Genomic DNA, 20820 nt, shown 5'->3' with positions numbered 1-20820 from the left:
CCCAGGTGGTGGCTACCCCGAGGAGCCCCCCTTGCCTGCCTTCATCGCTGAAGAGACCCCTTGGTCTCCCATTGATTTACGTTGGAAACCCGACGTGTGTTTGCACACTGCACCCGGCCACCCCCGTGCTGCTGAGGGTGTACTTTCTGTGCTAACTTGTGTCCCCCCCCGGTGCCCTACAAAACCCCCCTGGTCTGCCCTCCGAAGACGCGGGTACTTACCTGCTGGCACACTGGAACCGGGGCACCCCCTTCTCCATTGAAGCCTATGCGTTTTGGGCACCACTTTGAACTCTGCACCTGACCGGCCCTGAGCTGCTGGTGTGGTAACTTTGGGGTTGCTCTGAACCCCCAACTGTGGGCTACTTTGGACCCAAACTTGAACCCCGTAGGTGGTTTACTTACCTGCAAGAACTAACAAACTCTTACTCCCCCTAGGAACTGTGAAAATTGCACTGTCTAGTTTTAAAATAGCTATATGTGATTTATTTGAAAAGTATATATGCTATTGTGATTATTCAAACTTCCTAAAGTAGCTACCTGCAATACCTTTCATTTGAAGTATTACATATAAAATTTGAACCTGTGGTTCTTAAAATAAACTAAGAAAAGATATTTTTCTATACAAAAACCTATTGGCATGGAATTGTCTTTGAGTGTGTGTTCCTCATTTATTGCCTGTGTGTGTACAACAAATGCTTAACACTACTCCTTTGATAAGCCTACTGCTCGGCCACACTACCACAAAATAGAGCATTAGTATTATCTCTTTTTGCCACTATCTTACCTCTAAGGGGAGCCCTTGGACTCTGTTCATACTATTCCTTACTTTGAAATAGTGCATACAGAGCCAACTTCCTACATTGGTGGATCAGCGGTGGGGTACAAGACTTTGCATTTGCTGGACTACTCAGCAAATACCTGATCACACGACTAAATTCCAAAAATTGTCATTAGAAACTGATTTTTGCAATTTGTGCTATTTTTCTAAATTCTTAAAAGTCCTGCTAGGGCCTTGTGTTAGTCCCTGTTAGCATTTCTTTTAGAGTTTAAAAGTTTTGTGAAAGTTTGAATTAAGTTCTAGAAATAGTTTTAGATTCTTAAAAAGTATTCCAACTTTTAGAAACATAATGCCTGGTGCAGAAGAGAATGTGGTGGAACTCGACCTCACACCTTACCTCCATCTTAAGATGAGGGAACTAAGGTCTCTCTGCAAAATAAAGAAAATCCCAGTTGGCTTAAGACCCTCCAAACAACAGCTCCAGGAGCTTTTGGCAGAGTTTGAAAAAGCCAAACCCTCTGAAGATGACAACCCAGAGGATGATGTTAGTGACTTGGAGGAGAATTCCCCCCTTCCAGTCCTAATTAGGGAGATCAGGGACCCTCAATCCCTGACTTCAAACATAATAGTCAGAGATGCTGCCTCCCTCACAGGAGGGGCTAGCACCTCTGGAATCACTGAGGATAGCCTCAGTGAAGATGACCTCCTGCTATCCAGGATGGCCAAAAGATTGGCTTTGGAGAGACAGCTCCTAGCCATAGAAAGGGAAAGACAAGAGATGGGTTTTGGTCCCATCCATGGTGGCAGCAACTTAAATAGGGTCAGAGATTCTCCTGACATGTTGAAAATCCCTAAAGGGATTCTCCTTTGGGAAATGTTCACTGGAAAGTGTAGGGATAGACTCCTCACACTCTCTGGAAAAGATGCAGAATCTTATGACCTCATGAAGGGTACCCTGATGCACAAGTCGCTGTGCACAAGCGTTCCAGTCCAGTGGCAGGGGTCCACAGTCCCGCAAGTTGGTCAGAAGACAAGGGACCCAGAGGAAACCACCTGTGAAGCAAAGCCTTTCGATGTTTGTGGAACAGCAGACTCCACTAGCAGGTCAATGTTGTCTTGAGGTGCCTGCGGATGCAGGGGAGTGACTCCTCCACTCCAAGAGAGATTCCTTTGTGCTTCCAGGTGCAACAGAGTCCTTGTGACCCTGGAGGATGCACAGCCTTGGATGTTGCAGAATTCTTGCAGGATCCTGATACACAGTATTGCAATGGAAGCCTTCCCACCAGAAGCAGACATGTTTTGGTTCTAAAGCTGACCAAAAGCTGTTCCAGAGATCAGGAACAGAAGATGACTTGCAGAGAGTTCTTTGGAGAGTCGTGCATGACAAATATGAGGACCCACCCACGGGGGAGCCCTTAAGTCACTCTCTGAAGTGACCCACCTATCAGAGGGATCAGGGACGTAATCTACCTGAACTAACCAGTCAGATGACTGGCCTTAGGGTTATTGGAAGCCTTCTTCATGTACTCTGCCATGCGAGTGTGCAGGCGTGGTACATAGTCAACTATGTCCTATTTGGGGGTTTGAGAGGTTGCTCCCTACACTCCTTCACTAGAGCGATAGGACACCTAACTGGATGTCCAAACAGAATTTCAAATGGACTGTAACCCACTCCCTTCTGTGGAACCTCTCTGTAGGCGAAAAGAAGGCAAGACAATAGGACATCCCATCTTCTCCTCAGTTTGTCTGAGAGCCCTATAATCATACCTTTTAGGTTTTTTTAAAAATCTCTCAACCCATTTCCCTGTGGATGATAAAGAGTGGTGAATGTATAATTTACACCACATTCCTTCCACATTGCTGTTCGGTATCCAGACATCAAGTTTGCACCTCTGTCAGATACACCTGCCTTAGGAAAGCCCATCGTGGAAAAAACTCCCAGGAGGGGCTTCGCCACTGTAGGGGCGGTTATTGACCTAAGGGGAGATGGCCTCTGGGTGCCTGGTGGCATGATCCACCACCCCCAGAATAAATCTGTTCCCAGATGCTGTAGGAGGATCAAGGGGATCAACAATGTCAATCCCTACCCTCTCCAAGGGTACCCCAACCACTGGAAGTGGAATTAAGTGAGCCTTTACAGTGCCACTTGTCTTGCCACTGGCTTGGCAGGTGACGCAGGAGCGACAAAACTCTTTGGTGTCTTCAGACATACCGGGCCGGTGAAAGTGTGGGACAAGTCTGTCCCAAGTTTTGCTTTGCCTAAGATGTCCTGCAAGGGGAATATCATGGGCTCAGGTCAATAAGAATTCCCTAAACCTCTGAGGTATGACCAACCTCCTGATGGCATCAGAGTATAGATTCTCATTGTCCCAGTAGACCCTTTGGGGTCCACTGAAATCACCTGCCACCTCTGCAGCAGTTTGCTGGCTGAGGCCTTCTATAGAGGGGCAGGATTTCTGCTTCAAACTCAGTTCTTCCCTGGAGGGCCTCCTGGCACCCAAGAGCTATGATGTGTCAGCTCCCAGCTCCTCTGGTGCAGGTTCCCCACAAGGAGTAATATCATTTCCCTGAGAAGACTGATCCTCACATGAGTCCTGGGCAGGAGGTTACGTCTTACCCTTCCTACCTCTCTTCTTGGGAGCTGACTGGTCCATTCTTTCAGGCTCCAGTGCTCCTGATTCTCTCTGTTTACTGGCCTGTGCTCTTGTTGTCACAAAGGCATTGGCAGGGGTACCCAGCATTGCCGCATGGGTCTGTAACTCCACTTCAGCCCAGGCTGAGGTCTCCAAATCATTGCTTATTGACAATCTACAGGAATAGAAGAGGACACTACAACTCTTTTAGGGCCCCATATCCCCCCTCCCCCAAAGCTAAGGTTAAGTCGCGGACCCCCGTGAAGGCTTTGCGGACCCCCCGAGGGGTCCCCAGACCACAGGTTGGGAACCACTGCTTTGGGGCATTTATAGTTCTGGGCTCCCGAATGGTGGAGTGGGTCAGGGATGCTTAGTGCTGGGGAAAGTTAATGTGGTTTTCACTCTTTGAGGATGTTTGTCACACCATTCAGGCTTTATCTTGCAACAAGGCCACAGGCCCCGATGGCATACCGCCTGATGTGTTTCGTAATAACATTGAAGTCTGGGAGCCAGTTTTGACCTTGGTTCTTAACGCTGCAGTGAGGGTGAGGGAGCCCTGCTCTTATGGTCCTCAGCCATTATTGTTCCAATTTTTAAGAAGGGGGATAAGGATAACCCACAGTGCTACAGCCCAATATCGCTTATTGATGCAGTAGTAAAAGTCCTGGGGAGGATTTATTTTTCAGTTGGCTTTTCTTGTGGGCAGACTCTAACAACCTGTTTTCAGAGGTACAATATGGTTTCAAGCTGGGCAGGTTAACTACTGACCAGTGCCTTAATCTATACTTAATTATAAACAAGTATACTGTTGCCCGGCCTGGCTCGATTCACCTGGTATGGACCTCCCGTCTGCATTTGACATAGTAAATTGTGAGTAGCTTTGGGACTTGCTCCTCTTGATGGGGTGGATCTCCGCGCTAGTACTTCTGCTGTGGTGAGGTACTCACAGGGGGCGAAGTTCACTGAGTTTTTTTGTATTTTTTTCTCAACTAGAGGAGTTTATCAGGGCTGCATACTTGCACCTTTTTTATTTACCATCTATAATTATGGTCTAGAATAAGCCCTCCTTTCTGTACAGGCTGATTGCCACATGATAGGGAGGAGATCATTGCCAGTCTTGATGTGTACGCCACTGATGCAGTGCTTATGGCTCGCATGGCAGTGGCTTGCAATACTAGCTGGATAAGATTGTCACCCATAGGGATAGTTTGGACCTGGCAGTCAACTTTCCCAAGTCATAATACCTGGTAGCTGGCCCTCGGTCCACACATTCTCAAACTTATATGGTTAGAAATCATACCTTGATTACAGTTCCGGCTTTCCCCTACTGGCTGAAGATAAGATCTGTGATCTGGCCAAGACAACTGGGGTGTTAGTCAGCTTTGCCTAGAGATTAGGCTTGTGGTCACCGGATACCCTAGTTGAGCTTTTTCCCTCCAAGTGTATTTCTAAGGTTGTGAAATTTTGAGCTATAGTTCGTTAGTAAGGTTCAACTTGCAGAAAATACGTTCTTGAGGCGTATTCTCCGGGTCTTACAAAATACTCTGGCTTTCTCGGTTCATGAGGAGCTGGGTGTTACATTACCTAACTTACTGCTCTTTGGCCTCTCTTGTGATGGGTCAAGGTAAAAACTGGGGAGGTTTCTCATTTATTTAAACAGATTAATCCTGTCAGACTGTTTATCCCTTGATCACACACACAGAATCTCCTGGGTAGCCTATGTGAAGGCAGCTTTTATTAGCTTGAGGAGTTGCAAACATTTTCTATAACCATCATTCCCTGAGTCGTTCGGATAAGAAAAAGTTAAGGGATTTGGTTTTTGAACGTGCTTCTCTACAATGTGATCTGTTAGAGCTTGGAAACCTATGGTTAGAAGCCATTTACTACTAAAATCTTCCCAGGGTATGGAGCCATATTTTCCCTCCTAACTAATTCAAGGGACAGATTTGTGTTAACACGATTTAGGTTCAACTTGTCACATTATCTTTTAGCTATCCCGAGTGGTTGGTCTTGTCCAGCTACCTTAGGGCCCTTTTGACATCGACAATGTGTCCCCACAGGATACCTTACATTTTGTATTGCTGTGTACATATTTTATGGGGGCCTAGGAAGCGTTTCCTCCTCCCGTTATTAAAATCTTTGAACTTTGCACAAGCCCCACCAGGCACTTAATGTATCTCCAGCTTTTATCGAGTGTGCATGTTCGTTTTGCTCTTTCAAGTTTTTTACATGCTGTTGTGAGGTCTAGGTACTCTAGTCGAGATTAATTCCAATGTGATACTAGAACATTATTTGTTGTATTTTATTGTTGATATTCTTCTCTTTGAATCATGTTATTTTTTAAAGATGATAAATCAATATGTATGTGGTTGTTTTATGCTCTTTTATGATGTATCTACAATTGAATAAAGATTTATATGATGATGAAATTAACCATTTAACATTAAGATGTTAATGTTATTAGAAAAAATATGAAAATGTTTATGTAGTTTCCTGAACTGTTCAATCTGGTGGTTTCTTTAGAACTTGAACAGATAGTTTTGCGAAAATGTAAAGTATGATTTTTTTTTGCATTTCAGCATCATGGATGGATAACCCAGACAGTGAATTAGTGCTGTACCTAATGCTAAGAGCTGTTGACAGATTTTATAAACATCATGGCCGATACCCAGGTAGTTGAATAATTCTTTTATAGTCTTGATCCCTTTATGCTTTTACATAAGCACCAGGAATTGATTGGTAGAATAAATGGAACATGGACTAAATATTTTCCCGAAAAAGGAAACTAATTTCGGATGCAGAAATAATATATATACTTACCCAGTTTTTGGGCCTTAAATGTTTACCTCTCCATGGCAATCAAGGCTCATATAAAAAAAATAATTAAAAAAAACGGTCAAATTTCCACAGCGCTCAAAAGAGGCACTTATATCAAAGGGTGGTGCAATGCTTGGTTGACCAGGCATGGTAACTAAGGTGTACATGGTCCCTTCTTGCCCAGATACTTCTACCCACAGAGAAATTAAGAAAAATTCAAAGACAACAGTGAGAGATGGGGAGGTCAATCATACACCATTACTGAAAAGGCCTCAACCAACCAAATTCATGACAAAATCATATCCCACCCCATAAAGAAAGACCGTCTTCTGAGTAGTAGGTTATGCCCCACATAGTGCAGACAATGGTGGACCCTTCTTGTCTTTACTGCGTTCTTCAGTATCTGGGTGACCAATTTGTGGTGTACACCATGGCCCAGAGGCAAGACTTTAACAACACAGACCTAAGGGGTTTAAATCTCATCTGAAGAACAGAGGCTGTTCCAAATGGAGCTATCCAGGTCCAAGCCTACACCATTAAAGTGTGGTGTGCATATACCAGTATCCACCAACATGGAGAAAATACCTATCTCTACTTCAAGGTGAATCCAGCCAAGCCATTAACTGGCTAAAGAGTTTTCTCATCACTATCCGAGCCTGGAATCCAAGCCCTACCTCATCTCTGACACACACTAAATTTGTGAACATCTCTAACACAAGTGATTAACCCTTAATCTGGAAATAGTTCAACAAAGTTAACATGGGTGGCTTTACATCGCAGGTCCATGGGCTTCCATCTCATCTCAACTCCACTCTTAGCTTTTGCCAATACGTCTGGTACGCCATGGGGGAACTAAAGCAATCTGAGCTCCACAGAGTTATTTTCATCACAAAAGGCAAGTTCAGAACACCAGTCAAGACACTGATGCACTTCCTCCTTCGATGGAGGCAATGTCCTGCTTGCCAGGATCAGAAAGCTCCAAAGAAAATAATAAAAGACTAATATAATTGATGGGATCACACTAACTTTGTATTAATATGTCTGCTCTTGTCTGCCCTCATCAGTCACAAAATGCTGCATTGTATACAAGGTTGTCAGTAATGGCTTTCCATCGTACCTTGCTTGCAAGCTTTGTGTTTCTGAAGGGTTATGAACATTCCGCAGTAGTAGGTCTGCTTATCTGGATACAAGGAAAGACCAGACCTTAAGTCTTCTCCTGCCATGCTCCAAAGATTTGAAATAACATCCCAACCAAAGTCCCCCAGACTATAATGCCTTATTAGTCAAACACCTCTCCCCCACTGATCACCCACCAGGTCACACGGTCGTTTTACAGCTAATACTCACTATACATAGATGCATATGTTATATAAAAAAAGCTGCTGGGGAAAACAAATATCAGTCGAATTCAACATTACCAAGTTAACATAATTATTAAGTTAGTGGAGACTAATTCTTTTGCAGTCTTTTTTTTCTTTCTTTCATACATTCACTCATTAAGGCATACAGAATTTGGATGGATGGTCTTTAACTCATATGTAGCACAATATTTGACGCTAAAACGCATATATAATACAGAAAATCTTGAAAAGAACACTTGCAGAGGATCTTATATTGCATACTTAATGTGCTATTACTTTTATCAAAGGCTGTATGTGTGGGTTAGGTGGGTTAAGGTTCTTCATTTATTCAAGCAAAGTATGATCTCAATGGGACTTGTATGTCTTTGTGGAGGGGTAGAGCGGGGAAGCACAGAAACATATATTTCAGTATTCTCACAACATGTCGATAGGTCTGTTATCTAGATATCAAATTTGGATGATCGGTATCTTTCCCAAGTCATAGTACCTCTGTGTTTGACCGACAAGAGAGTGAGTGCAACAGACTGGGCAATCCCTTTACATACCTCAGGATAGCCGTTTGGGATATCACATGTAGAGCATAATCAATCATTTTCAATGCATCCCCAATTTCCTGCAAAAAGGAATACATCAGTGGGCACAACCATTTTAAGTGTAATATGTCAGCATCTTGCTCACCACATCTCCAACAATTGGTCCAACCTGCACCCTGCTGACACAGGTGTCATAGGCTCTATGTTTGTAAGTAGTTTAGTTGTATCAGCCAGAATTTATCATTTGTGGATTCTTGTTTAATTTGTTGACAGTAGTATATCCCTTGCTTTTCAGATATGTCAGTATTTAATTTTTTTCCCATTTGCTTTTTATGTTGACTTCTTAATTCGAAAAGTAACTAGCAACACTAGTATACATTCTTGTAACTCTTTTGTTGGGGCAGGGTTAGTAATACGCATCTTGAACATTGACCATTCTGTAGATTTGTCAGTCACATCTCTAAAAAGTTGCCCCAAGTATTGACACTATCTATGGTATGTCATAGCATCTGTTAGTGTTGGCCTTGCCGCATTCAGGTATTCTTCAATGGATTTAAGTTTCGTGTTAATAAAAAGGTCACCAAACGTATGCTATTGTTTGCACTGTAATTGTATTTTAGGGGCCCTTTCTCCAATCCTGTCACTCTGATTCTTAGCTATTGGGATCAACAGGGATTATAGTCTCTCGATACCAAGTACCCTAATGAGTCTGTCCCATGCCCAAATGATGAAGTGTACTTTGTGTATTTCCTTCCTAGGTCTGCAAGTCTGTTGAAATAACACACTGGAAAAGGAGCAAGGGGCCAATAGGCCAGCTTCTAGGTTCTGATACATTTCAAAATTCTGAGCCGCAAATGCCTGTCTGTAATAGTGAAGTTCTAGTTTATTCCACAGAATACTGGACTGCCCATGCTGATCTTCTTACTTATAGTTTAAGTTGTTCAGAAAATCCTCTGTGAGGGTATGCACTGGCTTCCAGTCAACAAGAGAATCACCTTCAAACTCCTAACCCACGCTCACAAAGCACTGCACAACACCGGACCAGAATACCTCAACAGATGACTCTCCTTCTACACCCCGACCCGGCATCTCTGCTCTGCCGACCTTGCCCACGTAACTGTCTCACGCATCTGCAGAACTACAACTGGCAGTAGATCATTTTCGCACCTCGCCGCCAAAACGTGGAACACTCTTCCCACCCACCTGTGCCAGACCAAAGACCTCCTTACCTTCAGGAAACTTCTCAAGACCTGGCTGTTCTAGCAGTAGCAGCGCCTCCCCAACTCCCCTCCTCAGCACCTTGAGACCCTCACGGTCGAGTAGTGCTCTTTACAAATTCCTGATTGATTGATTGAACTGCTATGTTCTAGAATAAATATGAAAGTTAAGGCAACAGAACCAATTTCATCAAACCTATTCTACCGGCAACTGACCATGAGAGCTGCTTGATCCATTTCTCAACTAGAATTTTTTGAGGCATTATTGCACATTTTGACCAATTTATTGAGATGCCTGACTACCCACTAATTATTATAATTTTTGTTGTAATGGGTTCGAGCAAAAAGGATTGGCAACAGGGGATAAATCCCTGCTGCATACCTCTTCTAATGGTGATTGATGCACATAGATGTTTGTTTTTCTTAAATTCTACCTGTGGGTTGGGAGTACAGCAGTTTTATCCATGTGCAACAACACGGTATGCTGTTTCATGAGTCCTACTTAGCCAAAATCTGGAAAGTGAACTTATTCAGGTCCCTGGAAATACTCTTTTAGGATGCGTTGGTTTTTTTAATGATCTGTGAGGGCGTATGCCGCACCACCCAAAAATACTATCATTCTCCTTAATTTGTTACTGGCTTAACCAAATAGCCATGGCTTTACCCATCCACTGCAGTACTGTCAATAAAAAGGGCTATGCAATTGAGTCAATAACTTTAGCAACATCCAGAAAGGCTGCCACTGCTCTTAGGGTCAATTTGATGGGTTACGGCAACTAGGGTGTGTAAATTATTGAGTGTGGATCTACCTGCAATAAAGTCTGCTTGCTTCAGTCTAGTTAGCCCAAGGAGCAGTTGGGGTATATTACTGGTCAATTATTTGGCTAATATTTTGTTGCCATATTTATGTGTGAGAGCAGTTTGTGTGAGAGACATTGATTAGGTGGCTTATCAGGCTTGAGGAAGCTTACAGCAATAGCCTTCCTGAGGAAGTAGGGCAGGACACCCTATTGAAAGGCCTCTTTATAAAGCTCCAGCAGATAGGGGTCTGGGTCTGTGGTGCATGCTTTATAAAGCCCAGCTGGGAAACCATCACTACCTGGTGCTGATCCATTTTGCATAGAGCCAATCACTCCCTTAATTTCCTTCAGTGTAATTGGGGAGCACAGCAGCTCCCGTTCTGTCTCTAGTCATGTTGGTGTAATTTTGTTCTAAATATTTGTTTACATCCTGTGTGTTTAGGTCAGCTTTGGCTGTGTAGAAGTCTGAATAGAATTCTATACATGTATTCAATATCTCCCACATCCCATAGTGGGGGCTACCCTCCTTGTACTCTGTTTGGATGATATTTGATGCAGCCCATGCTAGCCACATCATTCCTGCAAAAGTGTACTCCTGTCACTCCCCCTCCCTGATTCTCCTGGCTGTCATAAATTTCTTCAAGAATTTGACCTCTTGGTGGCGTGGCCAACTAATTGGCTGACCGGACGCACTGAGACAGTGCTCCTGGCCCTGGCGATTGAATCCTTCACCATCCTGCCCCCCTGGATCGACCCGGCGATCTGATGGGCGAGGGGTGGGGGACGATGGCGAGGACAGGGATAAGAACAGAGGTGCCGTGGAGGTTCCGTGGAGCAGCACCGTCGAGGAGTGCCTGACTTCAAAATGGCAGCTGCAGCAGTGATCATCGGCGTTTAGAGCCCGCGGCGGTTGTGTGGCACTGGAGGGGCCCGACTGGGGAGCTATGAGGTGCATGGCTGGTTAGCTTGCGCTTCAAACCTCCCCACCCCCCCACCCCGTGGAGATCTGGACTGGAGGAGCCTCTGAGTGCAGCCTGGTGGGCTGCTGGAGTGAAGCTGAGGAGGGCCTGGCGAACGGGCGAGAGATGGAGAGCGGAGTGGCTGGGGCAATGCGGGGTGCCTCACCGGGCGTTTTGAAACTTGCAGAGCAGGCCTGAGTCAGGTGTGGGACAGTGCTGAGCCAAAGGAATGGGTTGAGAGGTTCCAAAGGTGACCAGGACTTCATAACTGGGTTGATTGTTTTGGATGTGGTTGCCTCCATCTTCCTGTACTCCCTGTTGGCCGCTTGAATGGGCAGATAATCAGATTGCTGGAGTGGAGACGGAAACTGCCCCTACACAGGTGGAATGGACTGAATGAGCTGTTTAGAGCGCTTCAGACGGAACCAATACTTCTGACTGAGACACGGCAGACCATGGCTGCCGGGATCTGTGAAGACTGTTGGTGGGCGAGGTTCTGAATTTAATAGACCATGGGCAAGGACAGATCAAACAAAGGTGCATAGCAGAACAAAATGCACCATATACCGCCCAGAATGCAGGACGGATCCTACAGAAGGACCCCCCCCCCCATGCCCATGCCCACAGGCAAGGGGGAGGAGCCCACCGGAACACAAATCCTGGCAGCCTTTGTGAGGCATCCGGACAGGCAGTGCAGGTGCAAATTGACGTTAAGTTATTGTGAGTGGATTTGAGGGTGGTGGCAAAACCCTCAGTGGCCGCTCAGAATTAACTGACATCCCTACAGATGGATATGGATACGTTGAAAGCCACGGTGGCTGCCCTTGAGACCAAGACGCGCAGGCTGGAGGCGTGAGCCGAAGATGCAGAGGGGGGAGTGAGGAGATGCAACTTACGTGTAGTGGGCTTCCTGGAGGAGGGTGGAGTAGAGTGCCCCAGAGGCCTTTCTAGAAGAGTGCATTAAAAAAATTATGCCGTCTGCCCCCCTGTCACCGGTGTTTATGGTTGAGCGGGCGCTTAGGGCGTTGGCTCCCCCTAGAACAATTATTGCCAAGATTCTGATGGATACAACTACCTGTGGATTCCTCACCTTATGAATTCGATCCCTGCGCCAGCATCCGACGGAAAGTCTTCTTCCTAGCTGTCTACGTCGACGAGGACGTCATAATGGCATGGCTCCACGTGACTCCGTCTGATGTCAGCGTGCCAATAAGAGGTCCCCGTCGGCGTACTAACATCAGTTTTTCCTTTTTCCGTGCATTCGACTTCAACGTTTTTTCTTCCTGGCCCGTTGGTAACTGTAGCGATCTCTTGAGGTTACAATGTCGCCTCCGAAGAAGTCCGGGTTTAAGCCGTGTAGGGAATGCGGGGGTCGGATGTGACCCCATTCGGATTGTATTTGGTGAATGCGATGTATGCTGTGTTTCAAGCCATGGCCCCTGCTGGTGCACCGGCGGGTCCCACGGGGCCATTGGCATTCAATTTGGGCTCGCCGGCGTCGTACAGGGCTGCTCCATTCATGCCCTTCTGCCCTGGTGGTCCGGCGCCGGGGGTTTCCCCTGGCATGAGTCCTTCGCCTGGGACCGTGGATCCGTCGGCTTCTCGTCCGACTCCTTCTCCATGCCATCCGGCGTCATTGGTGGCCTCTTCCAGACCGACTCCATCTCCTTCTGCACAATCGGCGTTGAGGAGGTCATCGGCCGACTTCGGGTCGGCGCCGGCTGAATCCGGGGGTCTTCCGGAACCAACTCAAGGTCTGAGATCATCGGCGTCGATGGAGTCCTTGTCGACGCCGGCTCTGGAAACCCATTTAAGATCTCGGAGGAAGGCGTTGAGGCTTCTGGAGGAAGAGGAGTATAGAAGGCTTGAGGAAGGTGAGATAGAGCCTTCTGATGATTTTCAAGGACTTGCCAATGCAAGTGGCTTGGATACTTCCCCAGAGTGGGACATTGCTTCTCCCGGGGAGTTTACTGAGGAGGCCTCTTCTTTCCATGCTGTGGTGAGGAAGGCGGCTGACTATCTAGATTTGCTTTTGTCCTCGGCAGAAGTCAAGACTAATCTGCTCACGGAGGTTCTTCATCCTTCTTCCTCCAGTGCTGACCCCTTGTTGCGTTTTAATGAGGCGTTGACTGAGCCTATTATGGACCTGTGGAAGAAGCCGGTGACTTCTCCTGCGGTGAATAGGACAGTGGCGAGAAGGCATAGGAGTGCCCAAGGAGATCCATCATTTCTATCTCGTCACCCGACTCCGGAGAGTTTGGTGGTTCAGGCATCATGTTCTGCGAAATCTGCCCCTGGTACATTCCCTGGTGTTCCAACAGACAGAGAATCCAAGAGGATGGAGCAATCCTCGAAGAAAATGTTCTCTTCTTGTAGCATGGCCCTGAAAGCTACCAATTCCACTTGTGTGCTAGGCAGATACATTCATGCCCTGATGGACTCTGCGAAGGAGATGGCAAAAGATCTGCCACAGGAAGTGCGAAAATCTTTTGGGGCCCTTTTCTTGGACGCGCAAGCGGCTGCACAGCAGATTATTCAATCTGGCCTGGATACTACGGATTCTATAGCCAGGGCCATGGGAACATTGGTGGCTACGAGAAGGCATGCCTGGCTAAGGTCTTTGGGTTTCTCATCGGATGTACAATCCACGTTAATGGACCTTCCATTTGATGGGAAAAAGCTGTTTGGGGACAGGGCAGATTCTGCTCTTGAACGGTTTAAGGACTGTCGGGCTACAGCTAAGTCCCTGGGTTTGCAGACCCCTTCTGCTACTATGTACAGGCCTTTTCTTAGGTTTCCAGGGTTTGCTAGAGGTTCTGCCTTTCGTAGGTCTCAATCTTATGCCCAACAACCTGCCAACCCGCCCTAATGTGCCTTCAGGGGGCGAGGTAGGGGCAGGGCTAGAGGTCCAGCCCAGCAGCTCTCTTCTTCTTCATCCTCCTCGGGTGGACAGCAGCAGAAGCAGCCCTAGTTTTCCCCACTTTATTAGTCACGTTTCTCCTGTAGGAGGAAGATTGAGTCTTTTTCTGCAGCAATGGAGGTCAATTACAACAGACTCGTGGGTTCTAGGAATTGTGGAAAAGGGCTATGCTCTCCCCTTTCAGGAGTTTCCTCCTCCCTTGCCTCCCCGTCCCTCCTTTTGTTCAGAAGAACATCTTCTGTTGTTGCAACAGGAGATTGTAGTCATGTTGGCAAAGGGCGCTATAGAGTTGGTACCGTTGCAGGAAAGGGGTGATGGGTGTTATTCAAGGTATTTCCTGATTCCCAAAGTGGACGGTCGTTTAAGGCCGATCCTAGACTTGAGGATTTTGAATTTGTTCCTCAAGCAGGAAAAATTCTAAATGCTGACCCTAGCGCAGGTGCTGTTGGCGTTGAACAAGGGAGACTGGATGGTGTCTGTCGATTTGCAGGACGCGTACTTTCATGTTCCCATAGTCAAGTCGCACAGGAAGTATCTCCGTTTTGTGGTCGGATCGCAGCATTACCAGTTCGCGGTCCTTCCGTTTGGTCTTACTTCAGCACCTCGGGTCTTCACAAAGGTGATGGCAGTTGTTGCAGCACATCTCAGAAAGAGGGAGGTAGCGGTTTTTCCCTACCTGGACGATTGGTTGATCAAAGCCAAGTCTCCAGAGATTGTGTTGTCTCATCTGCGAATGACAACGCAGTTGTTGTTCGATCTGGGTTTTTCGGTGAACGTACCCAAATCTCACCTGGAGCCCTCTCAACGCCTCCTGTTCATAGGGGCAGTATTGGACAGGACAAAGTTTCGGGCCTACCCCCCGCCTCAGCGGGTGCGGGACATTCAGGCACTGATTCCTTTGTTTCAAAGAGGAGCGGCAGTTCCAGTCCTCAAAGTCTTACGCCTGCTAGGTCTGTTTGCTTCTTGCATTCTGTTGGTCACTCATGCTCACTGGCATATGAGGGCTCTTCAGTGGTGTCTCCGCAGACAGAGGTTCCAGCACAAAGGGGATCTCAGGGATTCAATAAAGATCTCCAGTGACGCTGTAGCGGATCTTCATTGGTGGTCAGTGGACGGCAACCTTTCCCAAGGGAAACCGTTTTCACTACCACCTCCGGTGGCCACAGTGATATCGGATGCCTCCACTCTAGGGTGGGGAGCTCATCTGGGGGACCTGGAGATCAAGGGTCGTTGGTCTTCAGTGGAACAGATGTTGCATATCAATCTGTTGGAATTGCGGGCTGTACGTTTGGCGCTCCAGGCCTTCCTACCTTCCCTTCGCGGTCAGTCAGTTCAGATCCTGACGGACAACACTACCGCGATGTGGTATATAAACAAGCAAGGAGGAGTGGGGTCGTATCTTCTTTGCCGAGAAGCCCTACGACTCTGGTCCTGGGCTCAGGACCATCAGATTTGCTTAATAGCAAATCATTTGGCCAGAGTGTTGAATGTACGTACGGATGTTCTCAGTCGTCACTTCTCATTAGATCACGAGTGGCGTCTCCATCCGGATGTAGTCCTCCACATCTTCGAGATGTGGGGTACTCCTCAGGTGGATTTATTTGCCACTCGGGAGAACGCCCATTGCCCGTGGTTCGGCAGCCTCCAGTATCCGATGCAAGGGGCGTTGGGGGACGCGTTTCAGATGTCCTGGAGCGGCCAATTGCTTTACGCGTTTCCCCCATACCCTTGATTCCTCGGGTTTTGAGGAAGGTTCGTCAAGATCGGGCCCAAGTCATATTGGTAGCACCGGACTGGCCGAGAAGGGTATGGTATACAGACCTACTTCAACTCTCTCAGTGCCCTCCGCTCCGTCTCCCGCTCAGGGCAGATCTCCTCTCTCAATCGCAGGGGCAGGTTCTACACCCCCACCTCCAGAGCCTGCACCTTCATGCCTGGAGATTGAACGGGGCAACCTGAGTTCCTTTTCTCTCCCACCGGATGTAGTGGATGTTATAGTATCGGCAAGGCGACACTCCACTAAGTCTATTTATGCCGGAAGGTGGGCAAAATTTGTGTTGTGGTGTGGAGAGAACCAAAAAGATCCTTTAAAGGCCCATCTTTCTGATGTACTCTTGTTTGTTCTCGGTTTGGCGAAGAAAGGCTGTGCTATAGCTACAGTTAAGGGTTATTTGGCAGCTCTGTCGGCGTTTCTTTGCCTTCCGGATCAGCCATCTTTATTCTAGTCACCCATTGTACATAGGTTCCTTAAGGGTTTGGTGAATAGCTTTCCTCCTACTCCTTTTCACATGCCTCAGTGGGACTTAAATCTTGTTTTAACATTTTTAATGGGTTCGCCTTTCGAGCCCATGCATTCATGTCCATTGAGATATTTAGCCTTCAAGACTGTTTTCTTGATCGCGATTACTTCTGCTAGAAGGATTGGTGAGCTTCAGGCGCTTTCCGTTAAGCCTCCTTTCACTGTGTTTTTCCCTGATAAAGTGGTTCTAAAAACCAGGGCTGCTTTTCTGCAGAAAGTTGTCACCCCTTTTCATTTAGGGCAGAATATCACTCTTCCTGCTTTTTACCCTCCTCCCCACCCGTCTAAAGAAGAGAGACTCCATAGGTTGGATCCTAGGAGGGCCCTGAGTTTTTATCTCGAAAGAACTAAAGACTTTCGTTTGGATGAGCAACTGTTTGTTGGGTATGCTGGTCAACAAAAAGGCAGAGCTGTACAGAAAAGGACACTCTCCAGGTGGGTCATCTTGTGTATCAAGATCTGTTACTCTTTGGCAAAAAATGTCCCTCCTGAAGGTATCAGGGCCCACTCTACTAGAGCTAAATCTGCATCCTCGGCTCTAGCGAGGGGAGTTCCATTGGTAGAAATATGTAAAGCGGCAACTTGGGCTTCCCTCCATACTTTCGTGAAACATTACTGTTTAGACTCCGAGATGAGGAGGGACGGTCACTTTGCTCGCTCGGTATTGCAAGATTTCTTAGTGTAATCAGGTGGGCACCCACCACCGAGTGCGGTACTGCTTGGGACTCTATTCATAAGGTGAGGAATCCACAGGTAGTTGTATCCATCAGAAGAACAAGTTACTTACCTTCGGTAACGCTTTTTCTGGTGGATACACTGACTACCTGTGGATTCCTCACGGTCCCTCCCGCCTCCCCGTTGCCTGCCTGGTTACACTTTTATCTTGCAGTATTTAGCTTTATATTTATATAAATAAAAGTGCATATATATATATATATATTTATATATATATATGTATATTTATATGTATATAGTGATATTTTTCTATTTATTTTGTATATTTATGTATCCCAGCTTTCAATAAGAATGGATTATTTAAATGATCAAGGTTTTTGTGTGTGTATATCTTTCTATATTATTTATAAATTTCCATGGTCGGTTTACTCCTATTTGCTTTAAAGGCACGAAAAAAGTGAGGTGAAACTGACGTTAGTACGCCGACGGGGACCTCTTATTGGCACGCTGACGTCAGACAGAGTCACGTGGAGCCGTGCCATTATGACGTCCTCGTCGACGTAGACAGCTAGGAAGAAGACTTTCCGTCGGATGCTGGCGCAGGGATCGAATTCATAAGGTGAGGAATCCACAGGTAGTCAGTGTATCCACCAGAAAAAGCGTTACTGAAGGTAAGTAACTTGTTCTTCTCGACTATAGAGATCGGGATATCATCTTACAGTATGTGCGCAAACACGGAGATCCCTCCTATGAAAATCATACCATGCGATTCTTCCTAGATTACACTAGAGCGGTGCAGCCCCAAAGACAATCGTATATAGGTGGTAAACAAAAACTGAAAGAACTGGATTATACCTATATGCTCCTCTACCCTGCAAAATTGAAGGTATTACATGCAGGCCGCACACATTTCTTTCAGTTGCCCGAAGCAGTTTGGGACTGGCTGTAATTGAGAACCGGTGAGGGACCCCTTGGGACACCGCACAGGGGGATCCGCGGAAGAGGCCAGAGGGCAAGTGACTTGCAGGCTGCCACACGCGGAAACAACAGACGCCACTGCACCGGCCATGGGAACAGAGTAAAGATGCACCTGGAGGATACCCTGAGCCTGGAGCGACATACACAGGAACGTGAGGAGGCCAGATTATTAGTCCAATTGGTCACCTTGGAGACATCATTGCGCTCTGGATCACCAAACAGAGATATAGACCTGACAATGGACCTGGATATTGCAGCTAGCTGAGGATGCTGCTGCAACGCCATGAAGGACTGCCAGTCTCGAACCTGCATCAGGCCTGGAAATATTGACTCTATTACTGCTCTCTGCTTTCTCGTTTTTCTTCTCTCCCCCCACCCTCTTCTTTCTCTGCTACTGTCTGTTGATGCTGTGGGGGGCGGCGACTCTGGATGACCACAATATCGGGGGTGGGAGTGATCTAACAGGCACGCTCTTTTACCTTCTACCGCGGCTGTCCACTCCTTGCACCTTGTTATTACGTATAATTAATTTTTTGTATTGCAGTAATAGTTTACTATATTGGGTGTAGTGTGTGTGAGGTTTGGATCCTTGTGTGGGAATTGAACTGCACCATCTCAAACAGTTCCTTGCTGTCGAGCGGGAGTAGTGCTCTCCTTTCCCTCTCCTATGGATCCTAGAGTAGATAGGGGGGGGGCGCACACACGAAGTGGGCAGACACTAGTTGGGGGTGGTGTTTACTTGGGGCGGTTTGGGGATGTTGACTGCGATTTTGAGTTACAGTTGGTGTTCTGCTTTATACACTTGGGTACTGTATGCATTGTGAGGGAGAGGGGACATAGAGCTGCCATATTAGTTTAATACACTAGGCCGCTGTGCACTTTGATCTAGATATATTTTATTCGGCTTTGCATTGTTATTTTTACAATAACCAGTTTTAAGGTCTTGTTTTAATTTCATCTATCGAACTGTGTTCTCAAGCAAGACATTCTTGATCACTTTGTGCTTCAGTCAAGGCTACAGTTTGGTACATTGCCGGTGAACGTGGTAGAAGTTTAGTCTCCAACATTCGTAGAAAATACACATCCTTACTTATGGACATTTTCTTAGAACATTAGCTGTGTTATTATAAAAACACTTCCTAATCCCATTACACGTTACGAGGGAGATTCCAGCCAGGGAGCCACAACTGTATGCTGATTGCTGAATGCTTCGCTGCAGATGCTAACGCAGACAACAAGCCTTTGCTCAGTTATGAGGGTCAATATCCTCCGGGGGGAACCTGAAAGGCAGCTTAACATGGTGTGCTCAAATTATGACTAAGATTGAAAATAGTCCATCAACTCTAGTGGCAATATGATAGCGTTATTCTTATGCTTCACTCTCATCATCACCATTTTAATATTGTCATGTTGTGTCGTCCTGGCTGTTAACATGAGACAACCTCTCACAGCACACTTACTAGCAAATGGCCTAACGGCCCAGGGAGGTCCGGTCACATTTGTGGTGGATGCCCATGCAGCTTATAGAACAGACCTTTTTTACTCTTTGGTCACATTTCCAGCAGTTGATGGGAACACTGATACATTTCATCAATATACACCTGCGAACGCGCCTGGACAATACAGAGCTTATTTAGAGATACCTCTATCTTATCATGAACATAATAATTGGCTTGAAGGCGCCCTTCCCCATACAATATTACCAGTAAGGTTAGGTCCACTAAGTAATGACGGTCCTACCTGGCCTTTATTGGCCACCTATACACCACATCCTGCGGTTGGTAGCAGTAGCTGAGGTTTGTCGCTTATACATTAAATTAACAGCAATATATAGACAATTAATACAATTCGTGATTCAAACATTAAATACAAACCTAGCACGTGCTGCTTCAGCACATCCACATGCAGTAACGCCAGGTATAAATCCTGCGACTGTACATTCGATAATGGGTAAATTACCCACCAAACAAGAGGAAACTCCTTTTTGGTTAGCACAGAAAATTTATACGCTGGAGGCAGTATTTCCCCATATGGGACCTCAGGATAAACATAGAATATTGATGATGTGCTTGCCTTTCGGGATGGTCCCTACAGTAGAAAACTGTAATACCTGGGGCACGGTATTTGCCGCGCTCTACACAACCGCACACAGTACACCAACACTTGCCAGTTTACCGAAAGTGCTGAAACAAATTCAAGATTAATATGGGGCTGCCCCGGCCCTAGAATTGGGGATGCAATGGATGGGCAATTTTGCCACGGTGTCTTCAATCATTTTAAGTAGCCTTAAAGGGGAAGCAGTCGCACTTGCAGTGCGCATGCGGCTTCGTGACGTTCCGCAACAAGATCAAGAACGAGAGTTGCCTAAAATAATAGCAGGGACCTATTCAAGTATCGGTCAAGATAACCTAGGGGCCAGACCACAAAAACTTCAATTTCAGGGTGAATCAAATAAAGATACCCCCAAACAAACATCTGAGGTTAATAAGAAATGCTGGGATAAAAAGCAACAAACGACTAAAAAAGAAAGGGGAGAATCTCCGTGTATCGAGACCCCACAGAATAGGTAGAATCTCAGAAATAGAGATAATATCAAAACGCCTGATAGATATCAATATACTGATACACGCCAATCTAGTTCCTTTCAGGACTCATCGGAAAAGAGAAATGAGAGAGGTGGGCGATCAGAGCGAAGAACAGAGTACGTGAAACCGAGACAGGAATCACAATGCTCTTCGGAGGTTTCTGTTAAAAAGGAAGAGAAACCCGCCCAATAAAAACAACAATTTCAAAAGAAAAAAGTGGCAGCAGTTGCAGTCCTACATGCCACACAGGAAGAGGGTCCTCT

General features: G+C 46.3%; 1 protein-coding gene across 1 annotated transcript in view; it reads left to right on the top strand.

Annotated features, from left to right (window-relative positions):
- Nucleotides 1-20820, top strand: part of NAE1 (NEDD8 activating enzyme E1 subunit 1) — a 308399-nt gene that overhangs the window by 144810 nt on the left and 142769 nt on the right. Inside the window, exon 17 of the mRNA XM_069217198.1 lies at nt 5993-6085. Within this exon, the coding sequence (XP_069073299.1) occupies nt 5993-6085 (93 nt within the window). The remainder of the gene's footprint in view (nt 1-5992; nt 6086-20820) is intronic.

This window comes from Pleurodeles waltl, chromosome 12 (genome assembly GCF_031143425.1).
Source record: "Pleurodeles waltl isolate 20211129_DDA chromosome 12, aPleWal1.hap1.20221129, whole genome shotgun sequence".
NCBI lineage: Eukaryota > Metazoa > Chordata > Amphibia > Caudata > Salamandridae > Pleurodeles > Pleurodeles waltl.
This window is presented reverse-complemented; position numbering and strand designations above follow the sequence as displayed.